Source organism: Babylonia areolata, chromosome 22 (genome assembly GCF_041734735.1).
Source record: "Babylonia areolata isolate BAREFJ2019XMU chromosome 22, ASM4173473v1, whole genome shotgun sequence".
NCBI lineage: Eukaryota > Metazoa > Mollusca > Gastropoda > Neogastropoda > Buccinidae > Babylonia > Babylonia areolata.
This window is the reverse complement of record NC_134897.1, coordinates 42522192-42534968: the sequence shown is the minus strand read 5'-3', so window position 1 is coordinate 42534968 and position 12777 is coordinate 42522192. Positions and strand designations below refer to the sequence as shown.

The 12777-nt window shown below is 38.6% G+C and overlaps 1 protein-coding gene across 8 annotated transcripts in view; it reads left to right on the top strand.

Moving 5' to 3' along the window:
* Positions 1-12777, top strand: part of LOC143297390 (uncharacterized) — a 142243-nt gene that overhangs the window by 44449 nt on the left and 85017 nt on the right. For 6 of the 8 annotated variants that reach the window (XM_076609719.1, XM_076609718.1, XM_076609720.1 and 3 more), the window contains one exon: positions 7424-7575. In XM_076609719.1, coding sequence (XP_076465834.1) covers positions 7424-7575 — 152 coding nt within the window. The remainder of the gene's footprint in view (positions 1-7423; positions 7576-12777) is intronic. The other 2 variants (XM_076609717.1, XM_076609714.1) reach the window with 1 other exon arrangement.

Genomic DNA, 12777 nt, shown 5'->3' with positions numbered 1-12777 from the left:
AGAACACTGGTGTTCAGGGGTTTACAGTCCTTACGACTGGGGTAGTATCGCTGGTTTCGATGTCATTTGGAGTTCTGTCAGAGTACAGCACTACGCTTGATGCTTTATCTTTGCTGTGGCGCAAGTCCCATAAAAGTAAAAATTTAAATCATCATATATTGCATAACTTGAGCTGACTCTGCTCACCTTACTCTTAAGCTTGTTCTTCCTCGTACTGAGTGTATCAGTAAGGAGATCATGTGATCATGTATGCTTGTCCTATTTACTGCACTTCAAACCAAAGGGTAACAGCTGGAAATGCACCTTCGTTTATTGTTATATATTATCAAGCAAAAACTACCCACCTAAAAAAAGGTTTATTATTAGATATCTGAATATATGAGGAATGATAGCAGCAGCAGTAACAGCTTGCCTTTTGATAAGGTTGACTGAATTAAGCTTGGGTCAAGACTTCATCCACAGAATGATGCTGCTGACAACTCTGATTACTATCATGAAACAAGTGTAGACAAAAGAAAATAATTATTGGCAGATTTTGAATACATTGTTAGTGTATGGACATTCTCTCTCTCTCTCTCTCTCTCTCTCTCTCTCTCTCTCTCTCTCTCTCTCTCTCTCTCTCTCTCTCTCACACACACACACACACACACACACACACACACACACACACACACACAACACACACACAGACACTAAAAAATGCAACTGTCCAGATTAATAATGCTTGTAAGTTTTTAATCAAAGATTACCATTTTTCGGGGTTTGTAAAATGGGAAGAAAAATGTCCTTGATAGAATAATCTATACCTGTTATATTGTTGCATGAAAGTGGCCTGCTGTTTTTAAGTTGGCAGTAATGTGGCATGTTATGATTTATTGTTTTTGACATGCGGATTTCTTCAGTTTGAAACTGAACTTGGATTGTGATTGCATTTAAAAAAGAAAAAAAAAACTTATTCAGTTGCTGGCCTTGGCACATTGTGTTGTTCTAACTGAAGTGAAAGTGTGCTTTTGTCAAAGAGTGGTTTTGTGTGCTGAAGTTTCATAATATAGTAGAGTGTGTATTGCACAATTGTATGGTGCATTACTGCTGTTCTAATAGTTTTTAGAAACATTTTTACTTTGTGTGTGAATCTTTCTCTCTGTCCGTCCTTTCTCTGTATGTCTGCCTCTCTGTCTCTCTCTGACTGTCTCTCTCTCTCTCTCTCTCTCTGTACCTCTCTCACTCTCTCTGTTCTTTTGTCTGTCTCTCTCTCTCTCTCACTCTCTCTCTCTCAGTTTCTGTTCTTTTTGTCTGCCTGTCTGTTTTTATCATGTTTTATATCTCTTGTCAACCTCGCTGAGTCATTTTCTCAGTTCTAAATTATATAACAAAAGACAATAGAAATTTTTTTTTTTTCCAAATCAAAATAAGATGTGAAGGATGCAAGAAAATTCTGTCTGACACTGCATATATTTGCATGCACATGTGTGAGTTATGTGTGAGTGTTTTGTGTGCATGCATACATGCCTGAGTGCATGCATGCATGCACATTGGCATGTGTGTGGATTGTGCATGTACTCAGATATGCACATCCAGAATGTGGCATGGACATTGAAATGCATGGATTTATATGTGTATATAAACGAAACCTGATTGATTATATTTTGGTCATACAAATGTCAAACAAGCCCCAACCCCAAACCCCCACTCCCCAAAAGAGCTGCAATCTTGATAGTATATATTTCTGTCACCACCATTACCAAGTGTCATGTTCAGTTAGGTCACTCCCTTCACTCTCACTAAATTGATGACATGGGTCTCTTTACCAAATCGGGACAGAAAGAAATGTATGTGTGATTTGCGTTTTTTGCCTCTTGTACCAGTAGATATAATGACATTGGTTTTGGAGGAGAGTAGTGACAGGAATTTTGGGTATGGGTGAGGGTTGGGCTTGGTGGCTGAGAGGGGAAGTGAAGGTGGGGGAGGCATCGTCTCTGTTTTCTTCTGCTTGGATTATTGAAGCTGTCAGTCAGCATCGTGGCAGTTTCTTTTTCTTTTCTTTTTTTTTGTGTGTGTGTCTTATGGATACACACACAACACACACACACACACACACACACACACACACACACACACACACACACACACACACACACACACACACACACACACACACACACACACACACACACACACAGAGAGAGAGAGAGAGAGAGGAGAACACATGTCATGAGTCACAAGAAATATAGACATACTTCTGGTTTTAAATCCTCTGTACAACTTTCCGTAAGCATGTACAGTGTAGCTAAAAAATATATTTAAAAAAAGAAGAAAAAAAAGTTTTTTAATCAGAAACCATGGCAGTTTTCCAAGAACAAAGCATTACGTTTTTCAGATATTTTTACTTTATATAGTTAACATAGACAATCTTTGAACTTTTTTTTTGTTTTTTTATGATAGGTTCTATGCAGTAGATCACCATCAGTTTTTGTCTTTTTCCCTCCACATAGTTGTTTTCACCCAGCCTCTCCACCCTGTTTGAATGGGGTATGACTTCAGATATTCCATTTGGTTTCTCTTATCCCCACGTGCTCTGCGGACATGCCCATTGTGCAGATATGTGCTTTACTAGTTTCCACACTTGTTCATTTTTCATGCTGAGCAGGATCTCATCAGGAAACAGTGACCTGATTCGGTAACATTTCACGGTTTGGGGGCAACAGTGAATTTCTGTTGGTAATTGTTTGGGACAGGGGTTGTTGGAGAAGAGGCTAATGTAATATTGTATTTTGTTGATTAAAATATCTGCTGGTTGACATTTGCAGTGTTTGTGTAAAGTAAACCAAGTTGTTAACATTTCAGGGGTGTTAGTGGAATATTGAATTGGTTCACACTTTCATGGTGTCAGCAGCAAACTGAATCCTGTCAGTTAATATTTAGTGGTGTTTTGATTTTCTTGGTTAACATTTCGTTGTTGTAGTGGAATACATGTTGGTTAATGGTGCGTGTGGAATATTGAATTCCGTTAGAATATTGATTCCCATTTCCTGACATTTCGTGGTGATAGTGGAAGAATGAATCTAGTTTGATTACTGATTTCTTTAGGCTAACATTAGTGTTGTCAGTGGAATGCTGAATCCTGTTAAAATATTGATTCCTGACGACTAACATCTAGTGGCATCAGAATACATTTTGTGCTTGCTGTTGACTTTATATGTTTCATTGTTTTTAAACATTTTGCCTCCTGCTGCTCCTCTACCCATAACTCCTAATTTCAGATCTGATTCTGATTTTGTCTGACTGAATATTGTCCTTGTGGTATCATGGGCATTTTTTACCAGTTTTATTGAGCACAGTGCAGTCTTGTGTTGTTGTATTTTTATTTTAGATACTTTTTGTTTCTTGCCAACATCTGCTTGATACAGATCCACATCCATTAGATAGAATTATAACAGTTTGTTAAAAGTCTCTCTTTTTGTGAAGACGATTGTTGCTGTGATAATGGTATTGTTCATTGGATTGAATTTCACTTTTAGAAATAGTTGTTATTTCTCTGAGGAGAAAGATTTGAAAGTTCAAATTGATTTTCATATGGCACTTGTTCGGAAGCTTGTGCTGGGTTTGTAAGGAGAGGAGAGAAAGTTCTTCCACAGTATGCAGTATTCAGTATCAAGACTCCAGTATTCAGAGACTCCAGTTTCAGAGTGGGTCATCTTCCGTTTGTATTCATGTCATGAACAGCTCATCTTCATTTCTGGTATCTGTATAATATAGTAACGAATCTCTTCAAAGTCTGAGCCAGCAACTGCCGTTCAGACTCTGAGACAGGTTGTTTTTTTTGTTGGTTATTTTGTTTGATACAGTCAGAAAACATAACCCTCTCTTTTCTGAACGGATGGGGTCTTTATCCCCCATGTTGACTGGTTGGTTGGTTGATTGATGCTTTTGTTGACCGTGTTGTTGTGGAGATGTGAGTTGGGGAGAGTGTGCGGGCGATTTCACTGTATCTAACAAGGCACATGTGTGTGTATCTTTGCCACGCCGCTATCGGTGGACCTTGGTCCTCCTCCTCCTCCTACTCCTGTCCTGACTAACCATCACAAAACACTTTTGGTAAGTTGTCAGCATATTTCTCTATCTCTCCTTTTTTTCTGCCCCTCCCCTCCAACCCCCCCCCCCCCCCCACCCCTTTTTTTTTTTCCTTCTTCTTCTTTTGCTCCCCTTTGTCCCTCCTACTCTACACCCATGCTGGAATGCCTCTTTTTGCTGGGGGGGTTTTGTTTGTTTTGTTTTTCATTTTTATATTTCCCCATTTCTTTCAAGTCTCTTTTTCTGGTTGTAACCAGGCCCACTTTCCTTGTTTTTATGATTTCTTTTTCCACGTTTTGGTGGTGGTGACTGGTTATCATTTTCTGAGGTTGAGTTCTGGCATTTTTGTTTCTGTTGGATTTTTTTTTTTTTTTTTTTTTTTTCAAAGTCAGGCTGGCAGTTTCAGCCTTTTCATTTTCCCCCCATTCAAACCCGCTCTGTGGTGATGTTGCATTTAGTTTTGCCTCCTTGGTTCTTTCCTTCTCATTGTGTTCATTTGCAATACGCTGCGGAATCAGACAAGGACTGGTTTGGGGATGTCTGTTGCTAAGTTTTCACCGCACTGGTCAGGTTTGTACAGCGAACTGTCTGAGACGATTGGTTTGCTTTTTTTGACGCTTGGTGGTTGGGCGGACACCTCTCTGTCACCTTTTCTCTCTGTCACTCCCTGTCTCTCTGCTCATCCCCCACCCTCATACCCTCTCGCTTTCTGTCTGAATTTACTAATAGAGACTACAGGGATGCTTTTTTCCCCCTTTCTCTTTCATATTAATAATTAGAGCAAGGAATATGTTGTGGGAAAATAGGAAATTTTTAATTTTTATATAATGCTTACGCATTATGCATACATTGTTCAACATTCTATAAAAGAACATGCTCATATGAATCAGTGTATATGCACTATTCCTGTTCCTTGTAGATTGATTTGAATGTGATAAACTGCAGATGAAATGGAAAATCCTGGTGCTGAATAACTTCAGGCCTTGGTCCCTCTATGTAATGTGACTGAAGTCTGAGCCATTTTTGAGAATACCTGAGGTTTACTAGTTGACCATACACAATGCCTTTTTTCTCTCTCTTTGATACTGGAAAAAATATTTGCGGCTATCCATGTTGCTCTTTATCTGGTTTATCAGTGTGTTCTTTGCTTTGTTTTTGTTTTTGCCTTATCCATAGTTTAAATGTAGAAAGAGGATTTATTTTTGCCTGACCACATGAGTGCTTAGAACTCTGGAGCCTTTATTTTATTAGAATGCTGATGCCGTAGTTAATACAGTCATGGAAGTATGGAACAGTCTTGGAAAAGTGAGAAGAAGAAAAATCCAGGGCTGGAAAAGTCTTGGAAACATTTGTTTTTCTCTTCAGGGTTTGGAATAAATCTTGGAATTTTAATAAAACCCTTGACAGGTACCATTCAACAAAGCTTACTGCATAAAAACAACAACAACAACAAGCAAACAAATGATTAAACAAAAAGTGTTTGAAAACTATATATTGATATTAAGATATCTGCCTCTCTTTCATCAGCTGTTTAGAAAATGAATTTGTTATTCAGTTTGACATTGTTTTTTTGTATGGAAACATGTTCAGCCTGGTCTGTAAAAGCTTTGTGGGGAAAAGTATGCAATTTTGTTTGGTCACATGTGTCGGAACCCAGTGAATCCTTACCTTCTGATTTTGGAATGCTGCTGCTTTACTTTATGGTATCAGTGTGGAGGTGAGTGGTTGCCATCAGTCAGCAGACACTGTGCACTTCGGACACTGCCCCGGGGAGCTGCCTTCGTACTGGGCAGTGTCAGGATTGAACAGTGCATCTAAAAAGGAAAGGAGATTTTGAGAGACAAGACACTGCAAGCCTGTATGCTTTTCACATGAATAGATCAATGGACAACCAGACAAGCATGCATGCATGTGTTCGCTTCCTGGCACTCATTCTGTCCAGCTCACACTGACAGACACATAATATAAATGATGCTCACTCTTGCGCTCAAAAGTATTTGTGATTGTCACATATTGTTTTCTTCAAGCTTGGTGTATATTTTAGTTTTTATTAATCTTCTGCACAGTTAAATCTTTAACAATAAAACACAGCTGTTTAATGTTGTTTTACAAGTTAACTGGATTAATTTATATTCCTTACTTCTGAATACTTTTTCAAATTGAAATTGTATTAGAAGATATTCTTGAAAGGAAAAGAAAGAAATAAGGATTGTTCATGGAGATAAAATAGAAGAGTTCAGTTTCATACATATTAAGTGATTCTTATCTGTGCGTGCATGTGTGCACCAGCACATTTTAAGATTGAGAGAATTACGTGATTAGGAGTTAAGTTTGTCAGTATATGTCCATTTGAAGATACCGTTTAAGTGCAGTCTCTGGTGTATTGGATGAATTGTGATAAAGAGAACATGTGTTTACACATGTGTATGCTTGCGTTGTATGCTTCTGGTTGGATGCTTTGAGAGCGGCAGAGTTGTAAGCCATTGGGTGTGAATTGATTTTGTTGCAATACACATGCTTACATGTATATTATAAGGGTAGTGAGCAAGAGGATGTGGAATAACTCCTGCTCGATGGGAGGATGGGTATGTTGGAGACTGTGTTGTGTGTTTGTGTGTGTTTTTTGATTATTCAGAGTGTAAGTGAAACATGGTTGTGGTTGTACCTATGCAGTGTGTTGAGTGAGAGAGCTTCACTCTTGTCCTGTGATACGAGACCTGCCTCAAGATACAAGCCAAAACCACTGCGATCATCCGAGCTGGACGGGGGGTGGGAGGGGGTGGGGGGTTGTAGAAGAAACTCAAATCTCATGAAGGTGATCAGCATTACTCTTCATCATGTGACAAACTTTTTCTTTCTGAACAGATGAGGGTATTCTTTTGTGTAGTGGTAGTTTCTGTAAGCTGCAGTTTTGCTACGCGTGTGCAAACCATCAACAGTCAGTGTTCTCTCAAGGGTGCTGTCTTTATGCTGGTGGGACCTGGACTTGAAGTATACAAGAGATGGAATAAAATGATCTTTTTTGTTTCCAAGTAACAAAGCCCTGAAGACACACCTATGGTTTGAAATGTTGGATGCTTCTTATTGAAAGTGAGAAGTGAGTCTTGTTTTTAGCACTTACAGTTTGTTTGGATTTTTTTGTTAGGTGGTTGGTTGTTTTTTTGTTGGGTTTTTTTTTTTTGTGTGGGGGGGTTAAATTTTGTTTTGTTTTAAATTTTATAGACTTTCTCCATTTGTACAACAGACACACTGACAGATTGCATGACTTGAAATGTACAACAGATACGCTGACAGATTCCCTTTCATCATGACCACCGCCCCCTGGCACTAACTGGGGTGCTTTGTTTGACAGTGGCCATCCGTGACCCTGACCACCCTGAAGTGCTGATCGAGGGGGTGCTGTTCCGGGCGCGCTACCTGGGATCCACACAGCTGGTGTCCGAGGGCCAGCCCTCCAAGGCCATGCGCATGATGCAGGCACAGGAGGCTGTCGGTCGCATCAAGGTGAGTCACAACTGCTTGGACAGTGTGAGTCAGGACAGCTAGAATTGTGTGAGCAGGGAGAGCTCGCATTGTGTGAGTCAGGACAGCTGGCATTGTGCAAGTCAGGACAGCTCACTCATCAGGTCAGCTTGCATAGTGCAAGTCACATTTGCTTAATGCTGGCATACACAGCTGTCAGAAAGCTGTTGATCGCATCAATGTGAGTCACAACAGCTCACATCATGTAAGTTGAGACAGCTAGCAATGTGTGAGTCACAACAGCTTGCATTGTGGGAGTTCCAAATGCTTAATGCAGGCATACACAGTTGTCATGAGGCTGTAGGTAGCATCTAGGTGAGTCAGAACAGCTAGTATCGTGTGAGTCAGGACAGCTCGCATTGTGTGAGTCAGGACAGCTTGCATCGTGCAAGTCAGGACAGCTCGCATTGTGTGAGTCAGGACAGCTTGCATCATGCAAGTCAGGACAGCTCGTATTGTGTGAGTCAGGACAGCTTGCATCGTGCAAGTCAGGACAGCTTGCATTGTGTGAGTCACATATGCTTAATGCTGGCATACACAGCTGTCATGAGAGGCTGTGGGTCGCATGAAGGTGAGTCAGACTGACTCGTTTCATATGAGTCGGGACAGTTCATTTCATGATTGAAGGTTTAGTCTCTTCTGTTTCTGGTGAATTATCATTCACAAAGTATCAGTAGTCATTCATCATCATCTTGAGTTGTTTTGAAGGTGTTTACTGAATCATTTGTTTATGTGAATGCACAAACGTGCAAAGTATTTGGAGCTGTAACAAGAATATTATCTTCATTTAGATGTGCTTGCAAAAGCACTGTTGTGCATTGTATTTGGTAATGTATTGACCTCAAGGCAGATGTACATATATACATAAAGATATATATCTGTGTGTCTATGATATACTTTGTTTTAATTGTATTGCTATTCTTTAAGTTAAAATTGTTCTCTTGGAATTGTGCCTAACTTCTGCTTTTCTGTTTTACAATGTTCATCCTGTATTAGGCATCGGTAAGTGTCAATGTTTCCATGATTGTACTGCTGTTGTATTTGATGTCAAGTTCCTTTTTTTTTGGCTCTGCTTTTTATGCAAGTTGAATGTCAGTAACTTCATTTTTCTCTTTTTTCCTTTGCAAAGAAAGTTCTTTTCTTTCAAAACAAATATTTTTTAACTACAGAGTCATTAGAAAACAGTTAGTGAATTTAGAAGAAGGAGGACAGCCACTGCATGGTAAAATATATCTGATTAAAAACTCATTTAGAAAAGATTGTAGAAACTAAAACTCCAGATCTAAGGGATTTTCTATTATTTGAAATGTTTCATCCATTTCACATGGTCTTCATCAAAAAGAAACCCTTCAGTTCTGAGATTTAATTTCTTTAATCTGGCAAATATTCAGAGCTAGATTGGACTTGTAAATCAGTCTGTTTGGGTTCTTGCACAGCATCATCTTCAGGTGTATTATAAATTGATTACTTACATTCTGTTTTTTTATGTTTAAAATTTTTTTTTTTTTAATTGTTATTCTTTAATAACAACCAATTACTGATTTCCTTCAACTATAACAACCCCACAACTTTTAACAAGCAAAAAGACTTATGCACCTTGATTTTTTTCCTCATACCAGACCATGAAAAAAGCGGATTTTTTTTATGCAGATTGAAAACAACAAATCAACTGTCATTGTGTTTTCTATGACAGAATGTATCATCACAAGATTTTTGTTTTACCTTATTTACATTTTTGATATGCAGATATTGAATTTACATGCCTGCTTTCATTGTTTTGGTGTATTGATGGAAGGTTGCAACATAAACATTTTTAACCCTCTTCTAACTTCCCAGTAGATTTTTTTGATAGTGTTTAAGGGGCTGGGGGGGCGGGGGGGGGGGGGGGGGGGGGGGGGTTGTTGTTGGGATTTTTTTGCAAGTTTAAACCAAAGTGGCCCATGATTAGAGAAATACTGTGACCTGCATTCTGTTACCTGAAGTTGGTGTTCTCTCACCTGGAAATCTTTTTAAAATCCTAGTGCACTCATTTCATTGACTTTTGATATAAACATGAAAAACACTGACACCACCAGTGCATTCTGTTTCCTGAGAAAAAAAAAACATAACAAAAAGGATTGATCTGATAATAACTATTTCATAAAATGTATCTTGTTTCCTGAAAACGTCTGTAGTTATCTGATGATTGTTTTTGGGATGTTTTTTTTTTTGTTTTTTGTTTTTTAATGCACTCTGTTACCTAAAAAAATGCACTGTAACGATAAGTGCACTGTTTCACCTGGTATTATATACTGACCATTTGTTTTTTTCCTTTATTGTTGAAGCAGATGAACATATACATTACAAAAGAGACTGTGAAGGTTTTGTGTGGAATGTGAGCCATCAACTGAACGCATATGTGGAGAAATTGTTATGATAAAAATCAAATAGAATTTGAATGATCATTGTCTGAATTTTTTTTTTTTTTTTTTTTTAAGTTGCTTTGTACTTTGAAAGTGCCATAGCAAATGGAATGGAAGTGTCTGTTAATGTTATATTGAAGAGAGTGTAACAATATATGTGTTATTTGACTTCAAATTTTTTTTTTTTTTTTTTTTTTTTTTTTTTTTGTACCGCTTCTTGTCTGTAATTGAGGTCCAGCAATGTTTGTGTGTTTAGCATGCTTGTGGTACTCTTTCCTCTATGATGTTCATTTTAAAGCAGTAAATGAAAAAGAAATTAATAGTCAAAATATGTCCGTGGTACTCTTCATCTCATGTTTTTCTCTATGTGTCTGTCATTCTGTCTGTCTGTCTCTCTCCGTGTCTCTGTCTTTTTATTTATGGAATATTATGTAGTTTGTGTCTCCTCATTCTCATTTTAGTGTTACTATATGAATGTCTTCTAAATGTGCCTGTAATGAATTCATCTGATGTTTTTGTCTGTCACTTGATTTGTCTGTCTGCCTCTCTGTCTCTGGGCATGTCTGTGTTTGTTTACATTTCCAGTTTGTTGCTTGTTGATGTCCCTGTATAAATAATTGAATGTCTTCAGAATGATGCCGAGACGATTTCTGTGCAGTGTGTCAATGTGTTGTGCTGTTTACAAAATGATTGTTGCCAAATAAAATAGCTATTATCAGTCAGAAAATGATAACTTAAATTTTTTAAAGGATTTGGAAAGAAATGTGAAATATTTCAAAGATTGCATAACTTGTATTACCGGTATATGTTAATTAATACATACACACGCACTCATGCACTCACGCATGCTCAGACAGAAACATGCATGCACACAAGCATGCATGCAAACACGCATGCGCGCGCGCGCGCACACACACACACACACACACACACACACCAAATTATTTGAACAGAAGTCTGGGAAGGCATGAACCAGTTATTCCAGACTTTCTGTGTGCTTTTAGATTAAGAGAGATATAATTCTTTTCATAAAAATTGTTTTAACAGCACAAAATTTCAGTCAACACGATTATATTGCACAAAGTTCAGTCAGTATTTGTAAAGTTTCTTCAGAAAATGGTGATTTCAAGTGTAGTTGATCCTTCTTTGTGTTTGCAAATAGGTGTGTGTGTGTGTGCACACGTGCGCACACCCTCCCAAAATCCTTCGTCAAAGAGAGTGTGGAACCATTTGATATTTTTCTCTTGTCCTCATTGATGTTACATCCCTTTGATTTTTCTCTGTGTGTGTGTGTTGCTGTAGCTGTTGTTGCTGTTGGTTTTCCTGGTAGAAAATGATGTTGTCTGATTTGTGTGTTAGTTTGTGTGACAGTCTCTCTGTTGTGATGCTGGACTCTGTGACAAGTCTTTCCTTTTTCTTGTTCATGTGTTTGCTGACCACTGTGTTCAGGTAGAGTGAGTCCCCCTACACCTTGTCCTGCAGTTCACAGACAGCTTTCTTTCACTGTGTGTGTGTGTGTTTTGTGTGTGTGTGTGTGTGTGGTTTTCTTCAGGACATATGTAGAACTGAGGTTTGATGAATTAAAGGAATGTACATGGGAAAGAATGAATGTAATTGAATATGAATTCACACACACACACACACACACACACACACACACACACACACAAATGCACACATATATATGTGTGTGTATTTGAGGATTGATGTAGGAAATAATAACTAAATAAGCATTGGTGCAGTTTGAACAGCAGTTAACAGAAGAAATGTTGGCATGGACATCATCTTCTGCTGTCTGATTCACCAAAATAAAGCAAATATGAAGATGAATATGTAAAAATGACAACAGAGGAATGTGCTAAAACAACAACAATCATATGTAATTTGATGAACGATCAAACACAAGCTATGTCTACCATCAGGCTAAGTCGTCCCATGATTATATTTCTCAGAATCGTCCAAAAGAGACAGAACTGTACCTTGGTTTGTGTGCCTGGGATGAGACTATCTTTTAGACTAAGTCTAAGGGTTATGCTGCTGGTCAGGCATCTGCTTGGCAGATGTGGTGTGGCGTATATGGATTTGACCGAACGCAGTGACGCCTCCTTGAGCTACTGATACTGATACTGATACTAAGTCAACTGTCTGGGGGTAAGGGGTACTGGGGAAGTGGAAGGGGGTCTGACATGGGAGTAATAGAGTGACCATTTCTGCACCAAAGAAGACAGTCAGCCATCTGGTTCTTGGTTTCAGACTGGATTCATGTAGTGTTTTTTGTTAGGGTTTTGTGTTGTGGTTTTTTGTTGTTGTTGTTGGTTTTTTTTTAACAGTTTGTAAATAGTCACATGCCTTTTTCTAGTCCCTTTAAAGTTGTTTTTTTATATGACAAGGTCTTTAAAAAAGATTGACCTGCATCATATCTATCAGCAGTAAAGCAAAACAGTGACATGTGCACTTCAGACTTACACTCACAGTGATCTCATTTCACCTGGGTATAGCAGTCAAGGGGTCAGTCCACTTCAGTCTTACTTTTTTCTTATTGCCCCATTTGGCCTCACGGCATCCTGACGCCAACACATTTTGTTGGTGAATGTTGTGAAGTCTTGATTGGAGTGAATAGCTGCATGTTTGTCACAACCTGCTTTGCTTTTTGTCTTTTGAACCTGTGCCAGATCTCTCTCTCTCTCTCTCTCTCTCTCTGTCTGTTTCTGTCTGTCTGTGTGTGTGTGTGTGTGTGTGTCTCTGTTTCTCTGTCTGTCTCTTTCTGTCTGTCTCTGTGTTC